The 22,698-nt window shown below is 43.9% G+C and overlaps 1 protein-coding gene across 1 annotated transcript in view; it reads right to left on the reverse strand.

The window, feature by feature from the left end:
• Window positions 1-2,507: 2,507 nt before the first annotated feature.
• The window catches only part of LOC124718686 (CUGBP Elav-like family member 4), a 205,280-nt gene continuing 185,089 nt past the window's right edge, over window positions 2,508-22,698 (reverse strand). The window contains exons 11-12 of the mRNA XM_047244310.1: window positions 20,644-20,802; window positions 2,508-2,635 (exon numbers count right to left, since the gene is read on the reverse strand). Coding sequence (XP_047100266.1) covers window positions 2,508-2,635; window positions 20,644-20,802 — 287 coding nt within the window. The remainder of the gene's footprint in view (window positions 2,636-20,643; window positions 20,803-22,698) is intronic.

The following is a 22,698-nucleotide window of genomic DNA, read 5'->3' on the forward strand; positions in this document are numbered from 1 at the left end:
AGATGAATAAAAAACAGATGTCAGCTGTGGTGGGATAGAGGCAGCACTGAGCAACAAGAGAAGTATGTCTAAATCAATTTATGTACTTATGTTGCACATGTGAGTGCATGCTAATGTACAAATTGGTATAAATTTTATGGTTCTAAATCTTAGAGCATGTAACCTACCTGAATAATGCAATAATGATACTTTCTACTGAGCTGAAATTTTCCTTAGTTATTTGTTTGTGTATGTTATTTTTTAAATATCTTTTAGTTGTATATTAGCTCTGAACTCTTTAGTGCAGGGTATCCATAATTCAAAATCCAATTTCAAAATGCAGTAGAAATAGAACCACTGCTCAGAATGATGTCAGATTTGAACAGCATGTTATTGGCACTGGAGTAATCATCATGGAAAAAAATTACGAAAATTTGACCAGTACATGGTGCTGCGAGCATCAGATTATGCACGTCAATAGATGCATGGCACACGTCTGTCCCTCAGTTTGCACCTGAGACGCCCGCCTTGGCTGTCTCCATGAAGTATCACACGCTGCCAGTAAGGATCTTTTACAAGAATGGTGACTGTGTGCCAGTAGCCCTACAGAAGTTCCAGCAACTCAACGGTATCAAAAAGGCATTGGTCTGTTGTCTGCTAATGGTCTGGAAAAAACAATTACAAAATTCGAAAAGATTGGTCCTTTGTAGTGCATTGTGGCAGAGGGAGGAAAGCAGTTGTTATGACATCTGTCATAGAAGTGGCCACAGCATTGCAGGAGGTGTTGAGCTGTGGTCTGCTGACATACAGTGCACAGGGAATTCCCCAAACATTGGACGTGCCTGGAAGCATGGTGCATAAAATCTTACAAAACATCCTCCACTGGTATCCACACAAAAACACCAGTGTTCAGGAGCTGTGTACTCCTGACCTGCCAGCAAGACAATGTTTCGCTCTGCAATTTCTTGCTTGCATGGAAGTGGACAATGAATGGCTGTGGAACATTCCGTGGACAGACAAACCCCATTTTCATCTCCAAGGACATGTCGATATGCAGAATTGTAGAATACGATCAACGGAAAATGTGCACACACATCAACTGGTATCACTTCATACTGCAAAGGTTACTGTGTGGTGTGGGTTGACACCATCTGTTTATTCTAGGACCACATTTTTTTGAGGGGGTGAGGTGTGCCGGTCCTGTTACCTGTGCTGTCACTGGTAAACACTATGGGAGTCTTTTGCAAACCAACATCATTCCAATCCTTCAGTACTGTGCACGTGTGGGTAGGATTATTTTTGTGTAATTGCACAGCCACATATTGCTGCAGAGACATTTCCAAGATGCTAGAATCATCAGCTGTCATTTCCCTACAGTCCGGCCGATCAGATCACCTAATCTTTATGTGTGTGACTTCTGGCTGTGAGGTTATCTGAAAGACGTGTTCAGTTCTTCAATTACAAATGTAGCTGAATTGAAAACATGCATTCTGAATGTGATCCCTGAGACACTCCAATCTGTTGTGGAACATGCTGTTTCTTGGTTTCAACTTGTGGTGATCTCACGACAATTAGTAACTGATGTCATTTTGCTTTTTGTGGGTTTTGGCCCCAGGACAATTAAAAACTGATGTCATTTTGATTTTTATGTGACTTTTGGCCTCAAGATATGTAAAAACCAATTTCTCCCATCTAATGCACGATATTTCTGTGGTGGATAGACTTACCTAATTAAAAGTGGCACGACTGTTGACTGCCAAACTTGTGTGGTCAGGCACACTGAACAGTACGGATGGTATAATGTACAACTTAAACCATAGCTGTCAAACTGTGATTCATCTGCCATTTGTAGCTTACCCCATTTACATTAAGACACTTACAGCACCATGTATTGGTGAAACTATTTTTTTTATTTTGAACACGTGGCATCAATAATATGCTGTTCAAATTTGATATAATTCAGAGCAGTGGTTCTCTTTCTACCATGTTTTGAAATTGGAACTTTAATTATGGACATAGTGTATGCATTTTCTCTCATTTAAGAACCATTATGTTAAACAATGTACAGTATCTCTTTAAGTGTAACCACCACACCAATTCCCATCATCTACCTTAATATCGCACACTCCAGCTTGACCATTATCGTGATGAACTTTCCATACAAGGACCAGTAAAAATACGATACAAGATGAGGTTAGGAGCTGTATGCAAATTGAAAAGGTATCTATGACACAAGGGAAAAAAGGTAACTAAATCACAGTTATGCAATGTTCTTGCTCAAAAGTGGATAAACAGCGTAAATAGAAAAGATGGAGGATGGTTCAAAGGGGAAAGAATAAAAGGTACACTATTTATAGGTGGAAGGCAAAGTCACAAGACAGGCAAACAAAAGAGAGAGAAACAGAAAATAATAAGATAGGAAACATGTAGTAAAAACAGAAGTGAAAGGTAGGAGGAAAGTCCATAAATGAATACATTTTTACCACTGCAAAATGTAACAAAGGATAACTCCTATGCCACAGCCGTTGTTAGTACGGGCGATTTGCATCCTTCGGCCTCTTTAGTTGAACTTTCAGCCTCTTCATGCCTATCTGGAAACCATTCATTGCTTGGATGGCTGCCTGCGCACTGGCGGGGTTGTCAAAGGACACGAAACCTGTAAGAAAACATTGTTTTGTGGATCTATATTCTAGACAGAGAAATCGGCATAATGCAATAATATATAGCAGTAACTTCAAAGTAGAGTGCATCTGCAATTTCCTTCCCTCAAATATGCATAATTTATTTATTGACTTAAGCAGTGCACTGACTTAGCACCATAAAGCATCAGAAGACAATCAGGTTCATAGTAGCAGCATTATTGAGGTGCTTGAACATGAAGAGGATTAGAATGTCATATATACCGTAGCATTTGCACCTAGTTTTCCTACCGAGGAAGGCTCTGAAGCTCTTAACAATGTGGTCAAAGCCTCAAGTGCTGGAGACTGTACTGATTTTTTTTATTGCTTTCAATTGTTTCTCCAAATGTGTGTTTTCAGCAGTTCTATCTACCAAATATTATGCAAAAACCATAAATGCACTTCCAGAGTCAAAAGGAAGCTTGCAAATAATACTCTCAATCAAGCAAATGCCATTGGCAAACAAGAAACGTGTTCACAATGGAACAGAATGGCACGTATTTGGCACCATTATTTTACCTAATTGTTGATGAAACTCTGGCTATGTGGTGACACTTCTGTTACTGTAATCTAGTATACTATAGTAAGATATTTAAAAATTTAACATAACTTCGATACAGTGTATAGGATTGCCAATGCTGGAAACAAAAAGTGTCTTAAATACTAATAAAACATGTATGAGACAGGCGAAATTCCCTCAGACTTCAAGAAGAATATAATAATTCCAATCCCAAAGAAAGCAGGTGTTGACAGATGTGAAAATTACCCAACTATCAGTTTAATAAGTCACAGCTGCAAAATACTAACGTGAATTATTTACAGACAAATGGAAAAACTGGTAGAAGCTGACCTCGGGGAAGATCAGTTTGGATTCCGTAGTAATGTTGGAACACGTGAGGCAATACTGACCCTACGACTTATCTTAGAAGAAAGATTAAGGAAAGGCAAACCTACGTTTCTAGCATTTGTAGATTTAGAGAAAGCTTTTGACAATGTTGACTGGAATACTCTCTTTCAAATTCTAAAGGTGGCAGGGGTAAAATACAGGGAGCGAAAGGCTATTTATAATTTGTACAGAAAGCAGATGGCAGTTATAAGAGTCGAGGGGTATGAAAGGGAAGCAGTGGTTGGGAAGGGAGTGAGACAGGGTTGTAGCCTCTCCCCGATGCTATTCAATCTGTATATTGAGCAAGCAGTAAAGGAAACTAAAGAAAAGTTTGGAGTAGGTATTAAAATCCATGGAGAAGAAATAAAAACTTTGAGGTTCGCCGATGACGTAATTCTGTCAGAGACAGCAAAGGACTTGGAAGAGCAGTTGAACAGAATGGACAGTGTCTTGAAAGGAGGGTATAAGATGAACATCAACAAAAGCAAAACGAGGATAATGGAATGTAATCGAATTAAGTCGGGTGATGCTGCGGGAATTACAGTAGGAAATGAGACACTTAAAGTAGTAAAGGAGTTTTGCTATTTGGGCAGCAAAATAAGTGATGATGGTCGAAGTAGAGAGGATATAAAATGTAGACTGGCAATGGCAAGGAAAGCTTTTCTGAAGAAGAGAAATTTGTTAACATCGAGTATAGATTTAAGTGTCAGGAAGTCGTTTCTGAAAGTATTTGTATGGAGTGTAGCCATGTATGGAAGTGAAACATGGACAATAAATAGTTTAGACAAGAAGAGAATAGAAGCTTTCGAAATGTGGTGCTACAGAAGAATGCTGAAGATTAGATGGGTAGATCACGTAACTAAAGAGGAGGTATTGAGTAGAATTGGGGAGAAGAGGAGCTTCTGCTTGACTAGAAGAAGGGATCAGTTGGTAGGACGCGTTCTGAGGCACCAAGGGATCACTGTAGTAACACTGTTCACGTTTACGTAGCACTTCACTTAGCATAGACTGGGACTGTGTCATAGGCATGCCCAATGTTAACTGACTGGGCACAGCCCGTGCTGCCTGAGTTGTTGTTGTTGTTACGCTGGCAGAGGTCACGTCCGAATTCTCGCGTGCCCTCAGGCAGACGGGACTGCCGATGTGCGCCTCCCGCGATCTTTCTGGTGGCTACTGCACTCCTCCTCCTTCGGGGGGGGCTGAAGCCACTGCGATCCACTGCGTCGGAAGGTGGAGTGTCGGGCCGGAGCGATGACCTCCACATCCATTGGAAGACCGGAGTCGAGAGGATCTGCCAACCCACGAGCCAGAACCTTCGAATACGGCTGGAAGTGACCCACACAAAGAGGCCCCCGTCATTCCACCACCGGAGCCCGGGACAAAACGGTCGACAAGCTGTCAAATTCCGGATCCTGTTCCACCTCGGGAGGGGCAAGACCCAGTGGCGGAGACGGGGAAGGGACGAGCACAGGTGAACCAGCCTCCTGAGAAACCGGGCCTGCGAGGGGGGCTGGCTCTCGCTGGGGCATCGCGAACGATAGTGATGCCGGTGCGGGAGCTAATGGAGGCTGCCAAGGCTGAGAACCATCGCAGTGCGGCAGAGTCACAGTGGGGAGAGGCAGTAACGTACCCTGAGAAACCAACACAGGTGCCGGCAATGGGGAAGCCGGTGTCCGAGAGGTCAGAGGGTGGGTGCCCAAACGTGGACGTAGCTGATTTTGGTGATGACGTACCACCCGGTTCCCCACCTGCAAGGTATAGAGCCGGCGGCCATTTCGGCGCAGGACCACCGCCGGTATCCAACGTGGATTGCGACCAAACCCACGGGCCCAGACCGACATACCCAGTGGAAAGCCTGGTACTCCGTTTTGCGAAGACTGGCGAGGACCAGGCCAGAGGAGGTGCAGCAGAGTCCTAGGTTGGCGCCCATGGAGGAGCTCTGTGGGGCTGCGTTCTCCCATTGGTGTGGTCCCGTATGCTGTCAGGAAAAACGTCAATGCTTCCTCTGCAGGAAATTTTTGCACATACTTTTTCATCTGCGTCTTAAATGTGCGCACCATGCGCTCAGCTTCCCCATTCAATTGTGGATGGAAGGGGGAAGAGCAAATGTGCCGAATACCGAAGCGCCTACAAAAATCCTGGAAGGTCTGCGAAATAAACTGCGGTCCATTGTCTGAGACCAGAGTGATTGGCAGACCTTCCACAGAAAAGATTTTTGCTAGTGCCTGGATTGCCACCTCTGAAGTGGTTGAGGAGCAGCGAACCACATATGGGAATCGGGAATAAGCATCAATGACAATGAGCCAAAAGCCATTGAGAAACGGGCCCGCAATATTGATGTGAACATGTTCCCATGCTTGGGTTGCTGGCAGCCATGAAGAGAACGCTGCCCTGGGAGATGCCTGTTGGCTCGCACACTGGGAACAGGCGGCCACCAAGTGCTCAATTTCTCTGTCAATACTGGGCCAGTACACATGTCTGCGAGCCAAGGCTTTAGTACGGGAAACACCCCAGTGCCCCGCATGTAGTAACGTGAGGAACTCCCTTCGTAAACTTGCAGGAACAACCACGCTTGGAGCTGTATCATCGGTAGTCAGAGGGAGAACTCCTTCCAAGACCAAGAGGCGGTCTCGTAGAATAAAATAATTACGAAGAGGGTCCGAGGCCCGGCCTGGAGGGCGGGATGACCACCCCTGCTGAATGAGGCGAACTACTTGCCGGAGAACTGGGTCAGCTGCCGTTTCCCTGGTGACTCGAGAACTAGTGATCGGGAAGCCATCAACTGCTTGGCAGGACGCCACATCCAAATGAAAACACATAATCTCCTCTCGATCGAATGTAGGATCCGGGCCCACCGGAAGACGGGAAAGAGCGTCGGCATTGGCATGCTGTCCGGTAGGGCGAAAATGAATGTCATAATGGTACTTAGAGAGTAACAAGGCCCAGCGCTGTAGTCTGTGGGGCACCCTATCCGGAATCTGAGAGGCAGGGCCAAATAACGATATTAACGGCTTATGGTCAGTGATTAACTGAAATTCGTGCCATACAAGAAAGGGTGAAACTTGGTAACAGCGTAGACAATGGCCAAAGCCTCTTTTTCCAACTGGGAGTAATGGGCCTGTGCGGGACTAAGAGTTTTGGATGCAAACGCCAATGGTTAGCCGGAACCATCTGCGTTGCGATGGGCCAGGACCGCCCCCACCCCATACTGTGAAGCATCTGTAGCCAGGACCAACGGCTTATGGGGGTCAAAAGTAGCCAAACAAGGCGCTGACATGAGGAGGCCCTTCAACGAGGTGAACGCTCGTTCGCATGCAGGCAACCAATCAAAAGGAACACCCTTGCGCAGAAGGCAGTACTTGGGATGGGCTATGGTGGAAGCCCTGGGAATGAACTGGTGGTAATAGGCTATCTTGCCTAAAAAAGCTTGTAAGTCTTTCAGCGAAGCGGGCTGAGGAAGGTCGACGATACCTTGGACCAAACTTCCTAGTGGCTGGATGCCGTGCCGGGAGATGGTGTAGCCCACATACTCAATGGACGGTTGGAAGAAGTTTGACTTATGCAGGTTGCAACGCAAGCCCACAGACCTGAATTTGAGAAATAGGGTATGAAGGTTGTGCAAGTGTCCTTCGTGCTGCGGCCTGTGACAATTATGTCATCCAGGTAATTAATACAATGAGGGATTGTCGACGTGACGTGCTCAAGATAATGCTGGAATATCGCTGGGGCACTGGATATTCCGAAGGCCAACCGCTGGTATTGGTAAAGGCCAAACGGGGCATTGATGACCGCCAGCCGTTTGGAGTCCTCATCAAGTGGTATCTGATGATAAGCCTCCGAAAGATCGATTTTCGAAAAATATTGGCCTCCCGCCACGGCGGAGAACAATTCATCAGCACGAGGCAAAGGATAGGTGTCCACCACCAATAGGGAATTAATGGTGGCATTGAAATCGCCACAAAGACGTAATTTTCCCGAGGGCTTCCTTACAATAACGAGGGGCGAAGCCCACTCACTAGAAGAAATGGGAAGAACGACCCCTAGGGCTGTCAGCTGGTCTAGCTCTTCCTTTACCTGAGGGCGGAGAGCCAAGGGGATCTGCCTCACGCGTAGAAAATGCGGGCGAGCCGACGTCTTCAACGTTAAGTGAGCTTCAAAATCTGAAACACATCCCAAGCCCTCCTCAAAGATATCTGGAAAGTCTGAGATCAAAGATTCCAATGATTGATAGGGAACGTCTTTGGAGACCAACTGTATGGTGTCAGCGATAGAAAAACCGAAAGCTTGAAAGGCATCCAGGCCAAAAAGGTTAGCGGAGCTCGCATCACTGACAACAATAAAAGTAATAGGCCGAGTGACTGATTTGTAAGTCACGTCGGTAGTGAACTGACCCAGTAGGGGAATGAACTGTTTACCATAACTGCGTAGACGCCGGTAAACTAGCGCCAACGGGGGCGATCCAAGGTCGGAATAAGTTTGTGCATTCAACAATGAAACTGAAACTGCCGCGCCCGTATCTACTTGCAGTTGCAACCGGCGCAACCGAACCGACACCTCGATAAAGAGTTTGCGTGCCGATGCGTCGGGAGCCTGGCCTGACGAAACTTCCTGAATGTTAACGTCCATGTCCTCTGTACCTGCTTCCTTCAATTCTTTTGAGGCTGAGCAGCAAACTTTAGCAATGTGACCTTTTTTATTACATTTGCGACAAACGGCCGAACGCTGGGGGCACTCTGACTGATCATGATGTATATAGCACGACGCACAGGACGTCAACAGGGGCTGGCGGCCGGAATTCTGTTTACACTTTGTGCGGAAGCGGCCGTAACGGCCGGATTGTACCGCTCGCAAGTCGTCCACCCCGGACACAGTGGACGCGGACGCGCCGCCCTGAACCGCCGTGACGTCACACCACGCTTCCAGCTATTGACCTGTGGCGTGAGAGACTTCATACGATTGAGCAATGGACAGGACTTCCTCAAGGGAAGGGTCTTCTAACTGCAGGGCCCCTTGCTGGACCTCCCTACCAGGGGCCGAACGAACAATGACGTCGCGTACCATAACGTGGGTATACGACTCTCGCGACTGCTCCGTGACAAAATGACACTTGCGACTAAGACCATGCAGGGTAGCGGCCCACGCCCGGTAAGACTGATGGGGCTGTTTGTTGATAGAACTCGACCCTAGCCGCCACAACATGGGTGCGTCGATGATAATACACTCCTGGAAATGGAAAAAAGAACACATTGACACCGGTGTGTCAGACCCACCATACTTGCTCCGGACACTGCGAGAGGGCTGTACAAGCAATGATCACACGCACGGCACAGCGGACACACCAGGAACCGCGGTGTTGGCCGTCGAATGGCGCTAGCTGCGCAGCATTTGTGCACCGCTGCCGTCAGTGTCAGCCAGTTTGCCGTGGCATACGGAGCTCCATCACAGTCTTTAACACTGGTAGCATGCCGCGACAGCGTGGACGTGAACCGTATGTGCAGTTGACGGACTTTGAGCGAGGGCGTATAGTGGGCATGCGGGAGGCCGGGTGGACGTACCGCCGAATGGCTCAACACGTGGGGCGTGAGGTCTCCACAGTACATCGGTGTTGTCGCCAGTGGTCGGCGGAAGGTGCACGTGCTCGTCGACCTGGGACCGGACCGCAGCGACGCACGGTTGCACGCCAAGACCGTAGGATCCTACGCAGTGCCGTAGGGGACCGCACCGCCACTTCCCAGCAAATTAGGGACACTGTTGCTCCTGGGGTATCGGCGAGGACCATTCGCAACCGTCTCCATGAAGCTGGGCTACGGTCCCGCACACCGTTAGGCCGTCTTCCGCTCACGCCCCAACATCGTGCAGCCCGCCTCCAGTGGTGTCGCGACAGGCGTGAATGGAGGGACGAATGGAGACGTGTCGTCTTCGGGGATGAGAGTCGCTTCTGCCTTGGTGCCAATGATGGTCGTATGCGTGTTTGGCGCCGTGCAGGTGAGCGCCACAATCAGGACGGCATATGACCGAGGCACACAGGGCCAACACCCGGCATCATGGTGTGGGGAGCGATCTCCTACACTGGCCGTACACCACTGGTGATCGTCGAGGGGACACTGAATAGTGCACGGTACATCCAAACCGTCATCGAACCCATCGTTCTACCATTCCTAGACCGGCAAGGGAACTTGCTGTTCCAACAGGACAATGCACGTCCGTATGTATCCCGTGCCACCCAACGTGCTCTAGAAGGTGTAAGTCAACTACCCTGGCCAGCAAGATCTCCGGATCTGTCCCCCATTGAGCATGTTTGGGACTGGATGAAGCGTCGTCTCACGCGGTCTGCACGTCCACCACGAACACTGGTCCAACTGAGGCGCCAGGTGGAAATGGCATGGCAAGCCGTTCCACAGGACTACATCCAGCATCTCTACGATCGTCTCCATGGGAGAATAGCGGCCTGCATTGCTGCGAAAGGTGGATATACACTGTACTAGTGCCGTGCCGACATTGTGCATGCTCTGTTGCCTGTGTCTATGTGCCTGTGGTTCTGTCAGTGTGATCATGTGATGTATCTGATTCCAGGAATGTGTCAATAAAGTTTCCCCTTCCTGGGACAATGAATTCACGGTGTTCTTATTTCAATTTCCAGGAGTGTATGAAGACAGCAATGAACACAATGCGTCAAAAGACAAGCACGAGGGTTCCTGCAACGGCGCTAGCTGCCGCAAAACTTGATACAGTGAGGGAGATATCCAAAACAAGAAGAGAGCACAACATACCTCTGTATCAGCAACATGAAACGCCTGGAAATGCTGCCGAAGGAGATGTTCATATGCGTCCCAATCCTCCTCCGTCTCGTCATACAGGGGAAAGGGAGGAGGGAATGGCACTGGGGCAGACTGCGTGGAGAGCAACGCCGGAAGCACTTGTTTTATGGTGGCCATGAGCTCTATCAGCTGCTCAACCAAAACCCGCACTAAATCCTCCATGCTGTGGAGAAGCTGCGAAACCGGAACAATGACGCAACACGCGAAAGAACGATGCTACTTGTCGCCAATTGTGTAGTAACACTGTTCACGTTTACGTAGCACTTCACTTAGCATAGACCGGGACTGTGTCCTAGGCATGCCCGATGTTAACTGACTGGGCACGGCCCGTGCTGCTTGAGTTGTTGTTATGCCGGCAGAGGTCGCGTCCGAATTCTCGCGTGCCCTCTGGTGGATGGGACTCTACTTGCGGCAACTACCGTCCGTGACGCGCCGTGCCAATGTGCGCCTCCCGCGATCTTTCTGGTGGCTACTGCAATCACCAATTTAATATTGGAGGGCAGCGCAAAGGGTAAAAATTGTAGAGGGAGACCAAGAGATGAATACACTAAACAGATTCAGAAAGATGTAGGTTGCAGTAGGTACTGGGAGATGAAGAGGGTTGGACAGGATGGAGTAGCATGGAGAGCTGCATCAAACCAGTCTCAGGGCTGAAGACCACAACAACAACAACAATATTAAATCCCAGTTAATCATGCAACAAAGATGGAGATACAGAGGCAAGGATTCAGTAGTGAAAATTCAGCTCTCTGTTGATTCCCATTCATCGTGAATAGTGGGACATGAAAATCATGCCAGAATCATAAAACTTGCTTAGGTTCAGCTTGTTGGGCCTAGAAGCGCATAAGACCAGTACTCCCAAGAAGCCATGTATCCAAACCTCAACTGCACACAGCTAACCATTATTTCAAGCTACATCCTTAAGATTAGCTACTGCCTCTTTGAGAAACATCACTCAGTGTCACTGTTCTCAACATATTGATTGTTGTTGTTTGAGTCTCTGTGAAAAATGTTTGAAATGATACCTGATAATTTACATTCTTTAATATGTTATTGGAAAATGGAGAGTAATCTATCTTGTTGAGCCTCTGTGGCTCATAATCTGTGACTGTGACTCCCACCTGTACCAAAATTACCTTTGTAACGAAGTCAAGCTGATTGTAAGGGATAACTTGGAAGTTTATTACTGATGGATATTGTATATTAAAATACTTGTGTATCATTATCTCCATTGGGAACATTGCCTAGTAAAACACTGCAGTCCACAAAGAGGTCAGCAAGTACTGATAACAGCTGGAAGCGTCATTTGTTCATTCGTTCATTCACACATTGTGTTGCATGGAACAAGTCCAATTCTACATTAACAGTCGGAAGCAACCTTACTCTCTCTTTCTGTAAATTACACTAAAAACAGATCATAACTAGCACTAATCTACTCAAACTGATTGTTATGCTGATTACTGATATGTATGTATGGAGAACAACAGTAACTTTGAAAACAGGTACTGCTGCTCACGTACTACTCAGCTGCTGTTATTATCTGATACTTCAAACAATGGGGCAATGGCCTTGCCACAGTGGATACACCGGTTCCTATCAGATCACCGAAGATAAGTGCTGTCGGGCGTGGCTGGCATTTGGATGGGTGACCAACAAGTCCACCATGCGGTGTTGCTATTTTTTGGGGTGCACTCAGCCTCGTGATGCCAATTGAGGAGCTACTTGACCGAATAGTAGTGGCTCCAGTCAAAGAAAACCATCATAATGACCAGGAGAGCAGTGTGCTGACCACATGCACCTCCTATCCGCATCCTCAGCTGAGGATGATACAGCAGTCGGATGGTCCCGATGGGCCACTTGTGGCCTGAAGATGGAGTGCTTTCAAACAAAGCATTTGTTATAATGTCAAGTTTAACAAATATATTTCAAGGACGACACAATACATTTAAGTCACTGATCAAGTAAACAAAGTAAGACGTGTGTACACTGTAACAGTCCAATCAGCACTGAGTCCAAATCTAGTGGCCGCTGGCTGGCTGGCCGCTTAGGTGGCCCGGCTGCTGCATGGCTGGCAGACAGCGCTGCATGTAGAGGACGCGCGTAACTGCACGGTGGCACTTTGAAAGATCGGAGAGTCACAACAGCATTTGTGTAACTTTACACAGGCAATTATCAGCTGTCTATAAAGTAGCAAAATCTCAATGTATCTGACACAAATACGAGGGGCAGTTCTCATTGAGGTGATACAATGTGTGGTACAATGTTCGTTGTGACCTGCAGTATTGATACAAAAGCAACTCACATCAGTGGAGTGCATAGAAACATAGTGGAAGAACAACTTAACTGGTTCACACTGGGATGACAGTGATACAATTCTCTGTCGTATTTCCAGCACAGCACAAAGTACTGGCTGTTCCACGCAACCATATCATATGATACATGGGGAGGGAAAGTTTGTCAAAGAATTGTTTTATACAGGGTGTTACAAAAAGGTACGGCCATACTTTCAGGAAACATTCCTCACACACAAAGATAGAAAATATGTTATGTGGACATGTGTCCGGAAACGCTTACTTTCCATGTTAGAGCTCATTTTATTACTTCTCTTCAAATCACATTAATCATGGAATGGAAACACACAGCAACAGAACGAACCAGCGTGACTTCAAACATTTTGTTACAGGAAATGTTCAAAATGTCCTCCGTTAGCGAGGATACATGCACCCACCCTCCGTCCCATGGAATCCCTGATGCAGCCCTGGAGAATGGCGTATTGTATCACAGCCATCCAGTATTCGAGCATGAAGAGTCTCTACATTTGGTACCGCGGTTGCGTAGACAAGAGCTCTCAAATGCCCCCATAAATGAAAGTCAAGAGGGTTGAGGTCAGGAGAGCGTGGAGGCCATGGAATTGGTCCACCTCTACCAATCCATTGGTCACCGAATCTGTGTTGAGAAGCGTACGAACACTTCAACTGAAATGTGCAGGAGCTCCATCGTGCATGAACCACATGTTGTGTCGTACTTGTAAAGGCACATGTTCTAGCAGCACAGGTAGAATATCCCGTATGAAATTTTATTTTATTTATTTATTTATATTCTTGTTCCATAGATCTGTACATGTGAGCAAGTCACTCAGATGTGGAACGTGTCAATATACATAATAAAATACATAGAATAAAGACATTGTTATAGTATTAATAACAGTGCACAAAAGTCATACTTTTTAGCTTAAAAACTAGTCAACATAAATGTGAAGATAGCAGTTTCATATTTAGGGCATTATTGCATTTATTTTAACCTTGAACAGTAATCAAAACTTCCCATGGGAATGAGAAAAACAGGAATTTTTACATTAGGGCCTTATTACATTAGTTTAACAGTAAACAGTGTCAAAAAATTTAAAAACATCTTTCCAATCTGGGTTTTACTTATTTCTCTGAAAGAATTCCTCTAGTGAATAAAGTGAGGTCTCAAGTAAATAATTTTTCAAGCTACGTTTAAATACTGATGTACTACTCCTTATACTTTTGATGCTGTTGGGTAGGGAATTGAAAATTTTCGTTCCAGCATACTTTACCCCTTTCTGAATAAGTGTCAAGTTCTTTAACTCACAGTGGAAATCCTCTTTTCTTCTGGTGTTATGTTCATGATGTAGGCAATTCGTTTCATACAGAGTGGGGTTATTTATTATGAAGCACATCAGTGAATATATGTACTGAGATGTTGCTGTCAGTATTTCAAGTCGTTCAAAAAGATTTCGACATGAGGTCCGCGGGGGTACACCACAAATGATTCTTATTGCTCTTTTTTGTGCTGTGAGGATTTTCTTTGCGGCAGGTGTATTGCCCCAGAAGATGATGCCATAACACATGACTGAATGAAAATAGCCAAAGTAAGCTGACTTTGAGATGGTAATGTCATTGAAGCGTGACAAAATTCATAAAGCAAATGTTGCCGACGTCAGCCGTTTTAGTGTTTGTAGAACGTGATGTTCCCAGTTCAGCCTACTGTCCACGTATACGCCTAGGAATTTTGATAAGTGCACTTGTTTTATCATCTGATCATTCTGTGTGATAACTATTTCTTTTGGGTTTTTGTGGGTTGTCTGGAACTGGATAAAATTGGTTTTTTTCAGGTTTATTGAAAGGGAGTTAATACTAAACCAACCCAGAACTTATTTAAGGATATCATTGACCCCGGATTCTAAGTCAGTAGTTGACACATTATCCACCACAATGCTCGTACCATCAGTGAACATTGTAAATTTACACTGCTTATTGATGGATAAAGGCAGGTCATTAACATATATGAGGAACAGCAAGGGCCCAAGCACTGATCCCTGTGGCACTCCATGCTGCACAATTCCCCACTCAGAGTCCACTAAATATTGTGATACACTATCTGAAACATCTAGAATAATCTTCTGCTTCCTATTTTCGAGGTACGATTTTAACCAGTTCCCTACAGGTCCTGTAATTCCATAATGACAGACCTTCTTGAAGAGTATCTGGAGATCTACACAGTCAAACGCCTTTGATAGGTCGCATAAGACACCAATTGGCAGCCTCTTGCTGTTTATAGACTCTAGAACATCATTTGTGAATGAAAAAATTGCGTTATCTATTGAAACTCCCTTTTGAAAACCAAACTGCTGACTGTTAATGATGTTCAGGTCACCAAGGTGTGCCACAATCCTGTTGTACAGAGCTTTTTCTAGGACTTTTGAAAATGTTGTTAATAGAGAGATAGGGCGATAGTTTGACACATTTGTAGCATCCCCTGCTTTGTACAGGGCCTGACAACAGAGTATTTCATTCTGTCTGGAAACACTCCTTGTTGCATGGATGTGCTACAGATGTGAGACAAAACTTCGGCCACTTCACTACAGCAAGCCTTCAACAGCTTGCTTGAAATATCGTCGATACCAGCAGAATGTTTATTTTTCAAAGACTGTATGATTTTTTTGATTTCATTGGCAGTAATGGGAAGCACACTTATTTGACTGAAAGCTTATGGAAAATTGTTTTTCATTATACAGGCAGCTTTATCTACAGAACCATGGCAACCTATCTGTGTTGGGACAGTTAAAAAATGTTGGTTAAAGATTTCAGCAATTTCCTCACTATTAGTTATCTCTGAGTTGTCAACAGTTAAAACAATATTTTTGTCTTTGGTGTAGTTTATAGTCCCTGTTTCTCTCTTTATCACATTCCAGATTGTTTTAATTTTATTTTCAGAATTAGTAATTTCAGATGCTATACACATACTTTTAGAGTTTTTAATTACTTTGGCAAGAATTTTACAGTAGAGTTTATAATGTTTTAGCTGAGCAGGGTTGTTAGAAGTCTTTGATGCTATGTAGAGTTGTCTTTTTCTCTGACAGGAAGCTATGATGCACTTAGTGAGCCATGGTTTTTTTGCAGACCTAGCAGGTTGGACTCTGTATGACTTTTTTGGAAATACACTTTTAAAGGTACCTGCTATCTCATTTGTGAATAAATTGTATTTTGAATTAGCAGTTTCTGCTAGATAAACAGGTGTCCAGTCAGTATGCTGAAGACATGATCTGAACGTTTGAATAGCTTCCTCACTTATTTTCCTTACTGTTTTCCATCTAAGTGAGGTGTCACTCAAAGGAATTCCCAAGCTGTTGAAAGTAACTTGTTGTCCGTCATGGTCAGACAGACCATTTATAACCATTTCAATATTAATATGGTTGACTTTACTCTGATCAACAAAAACGTTATCAATGAGAGTACTGGAAGAGGTTGTGGTTCTGGTGGGCGAGCTAACCACGGGAACAAGGTTGTATGTGCCCATGAGATTTTCAAATTCCACCTTGCAGGAAGAATTAACCAAGAAATCTATGTTAAAATCCCCAACAACTACCATGCCCGTATTTTTTCTACTTAAGTACAACAAAAGAGTATCTAATTGTTTAACAAACACTTTAAAATTACCAGTGCCCTGTAAACTGCCACAACTGTTAATCTGGAGACAGTGTCTGGCACCTCTATAGCACATACTTCGAAATGTAGCTCAAAGCAGAATCTTTGTACATCTATTGCCGTGACACAAGACATTGTTTTTTACATATACAGCTACTCCTCCTTTGTCCATATAGTTCCTGCAATAAGACGTTGCCAAAACATAGTTGGGAATAGGGACCACTTCAATACCAGCAGTGATGTGGTGTTCTGTTAGACACAGAATGTGGGCACTGTTTATACCTTTTGTGTCTTCTATATTTGCTGTGAACTGATCCAGCTGGCAGTATAGGCCTCTTATGTTCTGATGAAACAGTGTTAACTTTTGTTTGTCTTTAATTGTATTGCTGTTTGAGTGAACTTTCGTTTGTGTATTAATTACTTGTTGCAGATTTTTGTTACTGGGCCAAATCCTGCTAGAGTTGGCCCTGCTCACTAGTTTACCTTGTTAGTTAGGGCTATGACTGGTCTGCTTTCATGATCGTTATTGTTTAGGCCTATTATTTCATGAAAAGCTTTTCCAATGTCTGCTGCTAGTTTATTTTTGCCAAACTGATTTAGATGTAAAACTTCCTGGCAGATTAAAACTGTGTGCCCGACCGAGACTTGAACTCGGGACCTTTGCCTTTCGCGGGCAAGTGCTCTACCAACTGAGCTACCGAAGCACGACTCACGCCCGGTACTCACAGCTTTATTTCTGCCAGTACCTCGTCTCCTACCTTCCAAACTTTACAGAAGCTCTCCTCAGTTGGTAGAGCACTTGCCCGCGAAAGGCAAAGGTCCCGAGTTCGAGTCTCGGTCGGGCACACAGTTTTAATCTGCCAGGAAGTTTCATATGAGCGCACACTCCGCTGCAGAGTGAAAATCTCATTCTGGAAACATCCCCCAGGCTGTGGCTAAGCCATGTCTCCGCAATATCCTTTCTTTCAGGAGTGCTAGTTCTGCAAGTTTCGCAGGAGAGCTTCTGTAAAGTTTGGAAGGTAGGAGACGAGGTACTGGCAGAAGTAAAGCTGTGAGTACCGGGCGTGAGTCGTGCTTCGGTAGCTCAGTTGGTAGAGCACTTGCCTGCGAAAGGCAAAGGTCCCGAGTTCGAGTCTCGGTCGGGCACACAGTTTTAATCTGCCAGGAAGTTTCATATCAGCGCACACTCCGCTGCAGAGTGAAAATCTCATTCTGGGAACATCCCCCAGGCTGTGGCTAAGCCATGTCTCCGCAATATCCTTTCTTTCAGGAGTGCTAGTTCTGCAAGTTTCGCAGGAGAGCTTCTGTAAAGTTTGGAAGGTAGGAGACGAGGTACTGGCAGAAGTAAAGCTGTGAGTACCGGGCGTGAGTCGTGCTTCGGTAGCTCAGTTGGTAGAGCACTTGCCCGCGAAAGGCAAAGGTCCCGAGTTCGAGTCTCGGTCGGGCACACAGTTTTAATCTGCCAGGAAGTTTCATATCAGCGCACACTCCGCTGCAGAGTGAAAATCTCATTCTGGAAACATCCCCCAGGCTGTGGCTAAGCCATGTCTCCGCAATATCCTTTCTTTCAGGAGTGCTAGTTCTGCAAGTTTCGCAGGAGAGCTTCTGTAAAGTTTGGAAGGTAGGAGACGAGGTACTGGCAGAAGTAAAGCTGTGAGTACCGGGTGTGAGTCGTGCTTCGGTAGCTCAGTTGGTAGAGCACTTGCCCGCGAAAGGCAAAGGTCCCGAGTTCGAGTCTCGGTCGGGCACACAGTTTTAATCTGCCAGGAAGTTTCATATCAGCGCACACTCCGCTGCAGAGTGAAAATCTCATTCTGATTTAGATGTAGTCCATGCTTTGTGAAGCAGTGTCTCTCATACCTGTCTGTATCCAGTAGTGTCACATTCGTAAACTTAGTGCAAAAGTGTTTCAGTTTACTATTCGTTATGATAACGTGCTCCATTGAGCGTAGGTGGAAGGACATGGGGCCCAATCAAGACATCGCCAACAATGCCTGCCCAAACATTCACAGAAAATCTGTGTTGATGATGTGATTGCACAATTGTGTGCGGATTCTCATCAGCCCACACATGCTGATTGTGAAAATTTACAATTTGATCACGTTGGAATGAAGCCTCATCCGTAAAGAGAACATTTGCACTGAAATGAGGATTGACACATTGTTGGATGAACCATTCGCAGAAGTGTGCCTGTGGAGGCCAATCAGCTGCTGATAGTGCCTGCACATGCTGTGCATGGTACGGAAACAACTGGTTCTCCCATAGCACTCTCCATACAGTAACATGGTCAACGTTACCTTGTACAGCAGCAACTTCTCTGATGCTGACATTAAGGTTATCGTCAACTGCACGAAGAATTGCCTTGTCCATTGCAGGTGTCCTCATCGTTCTAGGTCTTCCCCTGTCGCGAGTCATAGGCTGGAATATTCTGTGCTCCCTAAGACACCGATCAATTTTTTCAAACGTCTTCCTGTTGGGACACCTTTGTTCTGGAAATCTGTCTCGATACAAATGTACCGCACCATGGCTATTGCCCCATGCTAACTCATACATCAAATGGGCATCTGCCAACTCCGCATTTGTAAACATTGCATTGACTGCAAAACCACGTTCGTGATGAACACTAACCTGTTGATGCTACGCACTGATGTGCTTGATGCTAGTACTGTAGAGCAATGAGTCGCATGTCAATACAAGCACCGAAGTCAGCATTACCTTCCTTCAATTGGGCCAACTGGCGGTGAATTGAGGAAGTTCAGTACATACTGATGAAACTAAAATGAGCTCTAACATGGAAATTAAGCATTTCTGGACACATGTCCACATAACATCTTTTCTTTATTTGTGTGTGAGGAATGTTTCCTGAAAGTTTGGCTGTACCTTTTTGTAACACCCTGTATAGATGAAGCGATGTCATATCTGGTGCTGTACTTAGTTTCTCAGTAAAACTTTCACTTTACATCAAAAAAATTAAAGAAAAACAGTTTTGAGATTCGTGCATTTTCTCAACTTTGCAGTCTTTCTCATTAAATTTCCAGGTAATTATTTGGCAGATTTTTTTTATATATTTTTTGCATCTCGTAATCTGATACTGTAGCTTGATAATGAACTGATTTTCTTTTCGTTATTGCCCGGGGTTATTGTGATACTTTGAAATTAAGTAAAAGAAAGTGAATATTTTGAAAAGTTTGCTGTAAAAAATGGAGTCTTAGGCCAGTTTACATTTGGTGCATTTTAGGTTATACAATGCTGCATATCAAATGTAGCTAATACATTGAATCTGTTTTTAATGGTGCATGGGCAGCCATACCTCTTTCCTCTCTAGCGAGTACATGATGTATTTGGAAGTTGTTCACAAGTTCTTGCCATCTGCTGTCTCATTGCCTCTTGTATCACTCCTGTCAGAACACTAGTGTAGCACAGATAACTGTAAAATTGTACGACCTTTATTGCAGCATGTTGTATCACTTAACATATTGCTTCAGTGAGAACTGTGCCTTAGATATATGAAGTATTTACATTCTTCAGTCTAGAGAGAGGGTGCAAAACCTGTATGGAAATTATTTCTACTCCTAGTATTGTGGTTGTGATTTGCTGAATCAATTGTAAATTCACTCTTGTTATTAACATAAATACCAGTAGTGTGTGTATGTATTGGCATGTAAGTGTAAGAATCCCTAACTCCCTGAATAGGCTTCTGGAAGATGTTCAGTTATTAGCTGTACACAATATTCTTATTGCATTCTTTTGTAGAATAAGTGCTTCACATTAGCTGCAGTTCTCCACAAGATTATGCAACTGGACAGAAATGAATGAAAGTATGTTTGTAATCTTGTCTGAGAATGATTTCTGAGCTTTTGGGTTAGCTTATATGTTGGTGCCATTCATCTCTGTCCATGAACTTCAAACATGGAACCTGATCCAATGTACTGGTTCAGTATTTTGTTTTAAGTTACCTTCTGAAAACTTTTTGAGAACATGTGAATCGAGGAGATTGGTCTACCATGAGAAGGAAGATACTGGCATTACTAGCACATGCTTCAGTCACTCAGGTAATAGACCTCAACTCATTGACTGGTTGCGAAGATTATTTAAGCGCAGAAATAGTGAGCCAACACAAGATTTTGCCTGTGAGGCTGTCATAGCCAGAAGAGTTATACATTTTAGTGACCTAATGTTATTTTTGACCTGTCTAAAAGAAGAGTTGGCAAAGACCTGTGAAAGAATGGCAAAGACCTGTGAGAGAGCAATATGATATTATATTTTGACTTTTCAAAAAACTTGATTTATATTTTGACTTACCAAAACATTTGCATTGTATTTTGACTTACCAAAACATTTGCTCTGGTTAGTGGCTCGGTCAATGAACACTTTGGAGCTGATGACATTTCCAAATGGCAGGAACATTTGCATCAGCTCGGCATCGCCGAACTCTTGAGGTAAGTGGTAGATGAAAAGATTGCAGCCTTCTGGGCCGGAAATGGAACAGCCTGCAAACATATCTGATTTAACGATTGAGGGTAGTTTCTTGAAATTTGTGAGGCCATTTTTACTTAAGTTAACATTGTACATTAAAGATAAAACTACTGAAGAAGATCTGACAATATAGTTTCAGATTTCTAGCTGGGACATATAGCTACATGATTGTATGTTAGGTAATATCAGACCACTGGAAATTAAACAATCTTCATTGGATTAGTGACCAATAAAGTTATGAAAGAAATGGTATGAACATTAATTTTTTCTGTATTTTATTTTACTACTAATGAAGATTGCTGCAGTGTCTTGCGAAACGTAATTCTTATTTGAAAGTTGCTTCCAATATTTTTATTAAGTAGCATGAGGTAATTCTTTTTATTTCAAATTTAATTTACGTGAAAAATGGATAAAAACCCTTCAGATATAAGCTGAATGGCAGAATTCTGCTAAAAAAAAAAGAAAAAGAAAAAAAATAACGCTAACCTGACCAGGGAACTGATATTTTTGCAAAGGAACAGGTGAAAGTATATTAAAATTTGCCATTGATACTGTTATTCTGTCATAGAGAGTAAAAGATTTGAATGATCAGTTGAGCAGAGTGAGTATTGTTTTCAAAAAAGGTTATGAGATGAAGATCAACAAAATTAAAACATTGGTAATGAAATGTAACCAAATTAAAATCAAGTGATGCCAATGGAATGAGAGACTGAAAATAGTAGCTATTTGGGTGTCAAAGTAACTGATGCCAGAATAGTGTAGGAGATGCAAAATGTAGACTGGAGACAGCAAGAAAGGCTTTTCTGGAAAAAATAAATGTTGAATCAAAGTATAAGTTGTAGGAAATATTTTCTTAAAGTATTTATCTGGGGTATTGACATTTTTATAGTGAAACATGGCCACTAAACTGTATACAAATAACAATAATGGAAATTTCTGAATGGAGCAATGTGTAAAATATGGGAAAGTCAACCACTCACCTATACCAGATGAATGCACGGAGCATAGAAATGTGTAGCAGAAAATGGCATTCACACTAGCTTTTGAGCACTGGCTCTTTTTTCTAACAAAAGTACACATACGAAACCACACAGACATTGACACATACTCTCCTGTGATGACAGCAAGTCACAGCCATGAGAGTGTGTGTATGGTTGTCTGTGTGGTTTTGTGTGTGTGAGTGTATGTACTTTTGTGGGGAAAAGAAAGCTAGTATGAATGCTGTTTTCTGTTACATGTTCCTGTGCTCCACATTGATCTGTTATAGGTAAGTGGTTGCCTTTCCCATATTAAACAGTATAGAGAAAAAGAGAATAGAAGCTTTTGAAATTAGATGTGTGGATTGAGCAACTACTGGAGTCACTGAATCAAATTACAGGTGAAAGGAAGTTGTGGCACAACTAGATATAAAGAATGGGTGGTTTGATAGGACACATAAAGGAATAGTTAATTTGGTAATGGGTAATGGAGGGAAGGGGGAGAGAGAGAGAGAGAGAGAGAGAGAGAGAGAGAGAGAGAGAGAGAGAGAGAGATATTTGTGAATTGTAGACAGGGACTAAACTTTAATTACAGTAAGCAGGTTGAAATAGATGTAGACTGCAGTAGTTATGTGGGGATAAAGAGACTTGCAGAGTATAGATTAGCATGCATAGCTGCATGAGACCAGTCTTCAGGTTGAAGACTACCACAACAACAACATTGATATATGGGTGATTAGTTTGGAAATGTATCATTCCCTATGAAGTAAATAGCTCTCTGGAGAAAAAGAGATAACGTGTTTATTATAGATTTCTTATGCAATGTGCAGTTGGGACCCCAAATGGTTGAAGTGCCAGTACAGAAAAAAAGTCAGCTGTGACATTGGTACATACATTACAGGGAGAGAGAGTTTGTTTGGCAAGGCAAAGAAA

Source organism: Schistocerca piceifrons, chromosome 10, assembly GCF_021461385.2.
Source record: "Schistocerca piceifrons isolate TAMUIC-IGC-003096 chromosome 10, iqSchPice1.1, whole genome shotgun sequence".
Taxonomy (NCBI): domain Eukaryota; kingdom Metazoa; phylum Arthropoda; class Insecta; order Orthoptera; family Acrididae; genus Schistocerca; species Schistocerca piceifrons.